Source organism: Ailuropoda melanoleuca, unplaced genomic scaffold, assembly GCF_002007445.2.
Source record: "Ailuropoda melanoleuca isolate Jingjing unplaced genomic scaffold, ASM200744v2 unplaced-scaffold37806, whole genome shotgun sequence".
Classification (NCBI taxonomy): domain Eukaryota; kingdom Metazoa; phylum Chordata; class Mammalia; order Carnivora; family Ursidae; genus Ailuropoda; species Ailuropoda melanoleuca.
The window spans coordinates 911-2749 of record NW_023209177.1 but is presented as its reverse complement, the minus strand read 5'-3'; the positions used below and the strand labels follow the sequence as shown (position 1 = coordinate 2749).

General features: G+C 47.7%; 1 gene segment (V, D, J or C); it reads left to right on the top strand.

Annotated features, from left to right (window-relative positions):
* Window positions 1-477: 477 nt before the first annotated feature.
* LOC109488764 lies at window positions 478-1026 on the top strand (the record flags this gene model as incomplete). The annotated part of the segment is given in 2 exon segments: window positions 478-596; window positions 700-1026. Coding segments are annotated over 2 exon segments (373 nt in total), but the record flags the coding sequence as incomplete, so codon positions are not given.
* Window positions 1027-1839: the final 813 nt, after the last annotated feature.

The window sequence follows — 1839 nt, the reverse complement described above, 5'->3', positions numbered from 1 at the left end:
TCCTTATTTTAAAAAACTCTACAGGAGGTAAAATCATCCTGTCCCCACTACTCGAGGGGTTCAATATTATCAATGAGTCTGCCCTCTCTTTCCTCGGTGTTTCAGGGGCAGTAGGTTGTCCTTGGATAATGGGGCTCATTCTAACCCTGAATGTGTTCTTAGACACCTAGCAAACAATCTAAAATTCTGGGTGTTGGTTAAGATTCATTATCGGATAACATGACACCTATCCTGCAAGATTTGTGTGAGCATGTACAAAGTCGCACAAGCAGGCCACGTACATACATGGGAAAGTTATAAAATGAAAAGTCATATTTAAAAAAAAGTGGTCAATACCACCAAAACAAAGGCTGTCCACTCTGCTCTGCTTACTGGCCTCTAAGTCAGCATAGATCCTAAGGTGAATATATAGTCAGAGGACATGCAAATAGGACCCTCCCTCTGCTGATTAAAACAGCCCAACACTGACTCTGCAGCTGGGAGAGGAACCCCAGCCCCAGGGTTTCCAGGTGTTCCAATCAGTATCAGGACAGAACACAGAGAGCTCACCATGGAGTCTGTGCTCGGCTGGGTTTTCCTTCTTACTCTTTTAAAAGGTAACTCATGCTGAACAAGAGACATGGAGTATGTGAGTGGATCTGAGGGAGACAAACAGGGGGTGTGTGACAGTTTCCTGACCAGGTTGTCTTGTGTCTGCAGGTGTCCAGTGTGAGGTGCAGCTGGTGGAGACTGGCGGAGACCTGGTGAAGCCTGGGGGGTCCCTGAGACTCTCCTGTGCAGCGTCTGGATTCACCTTCAGTAGTTACAGCATGAGCTGGGTCCGCCAGGCTCCAGGGAAGGGGCTGCAGTGGGTCGCATACATTAGCTATGGTGGTGGTAGCACATACTACACAGACTCCGTGAAGGGCCGATTCACCATCTCCAGGGACAACGGCAAGAACACACTCTATCTGCAGATGAACAGCCTGAGAGCCGACGACACGGCCGTGTATTACTGCGCAAAGGACACAGTGAAGGGACATCAGTGTGAGCCCAGACACAAATCTCACTGTACAAGGGGATCTGGACCAGCAGGGGGGGGGCGCACTAGTCACCAATTCTGTCCTTAAGCCCCAGGAGCAGCTGCAGATGGAGGTTGTGGGCAGGTTTCCTGTCAGGGTCTGGGGCTTCCTCTCCATAGAGCAGTTGCCCCCAGGGACCCTCTCCTCAGACATGATGCTGTGCTCACCTCTTCACTCTCTGACTTAGAAAATAATTTAATGTGAATATGGGTATAGAAAAAAACACAAAATACAGACTCACTCACATTGTTTAGTTCTGTCCCTAAATACCAACGAATTACAAATATCCTGATGCCCATCAACTGAACCTTCACAGGAATCCCAGCTGCACTCAGTGTGCATCACAGGACCTCCCAGCTCAACATGCAAACTTGCTAGAAGCAGCATTAAGTGTGTGCAGGACATGAGGCTGCAGAGGCATCGACAATCCAAAACAAGTGCAGAAAGAGTCTTGGTGGGGGTCACTGTCTTAAACCAAGTCACAGCATCAGTGATAGTGACAACATGGGAAAGCAGTGGACACCTTCCTGGTGTTGTGTGGATGTTGATTCTGAAGATCTCCCTATCACTCTGTCTCTCTCTATTACACACACACACACACACACACACACAAACACACACACACACACTCACAGTCACTACACAGGGGGATAAAACTTTTATCACCTTCTCTACGAAATGTGGTCCTAAGACAGAAATATATAGCACAGAGTAAGACCTCAAGAAGAAGAAAAATCTGAGATAAACCACCTAACTGGAAAAAGTACAACAAGTGAAC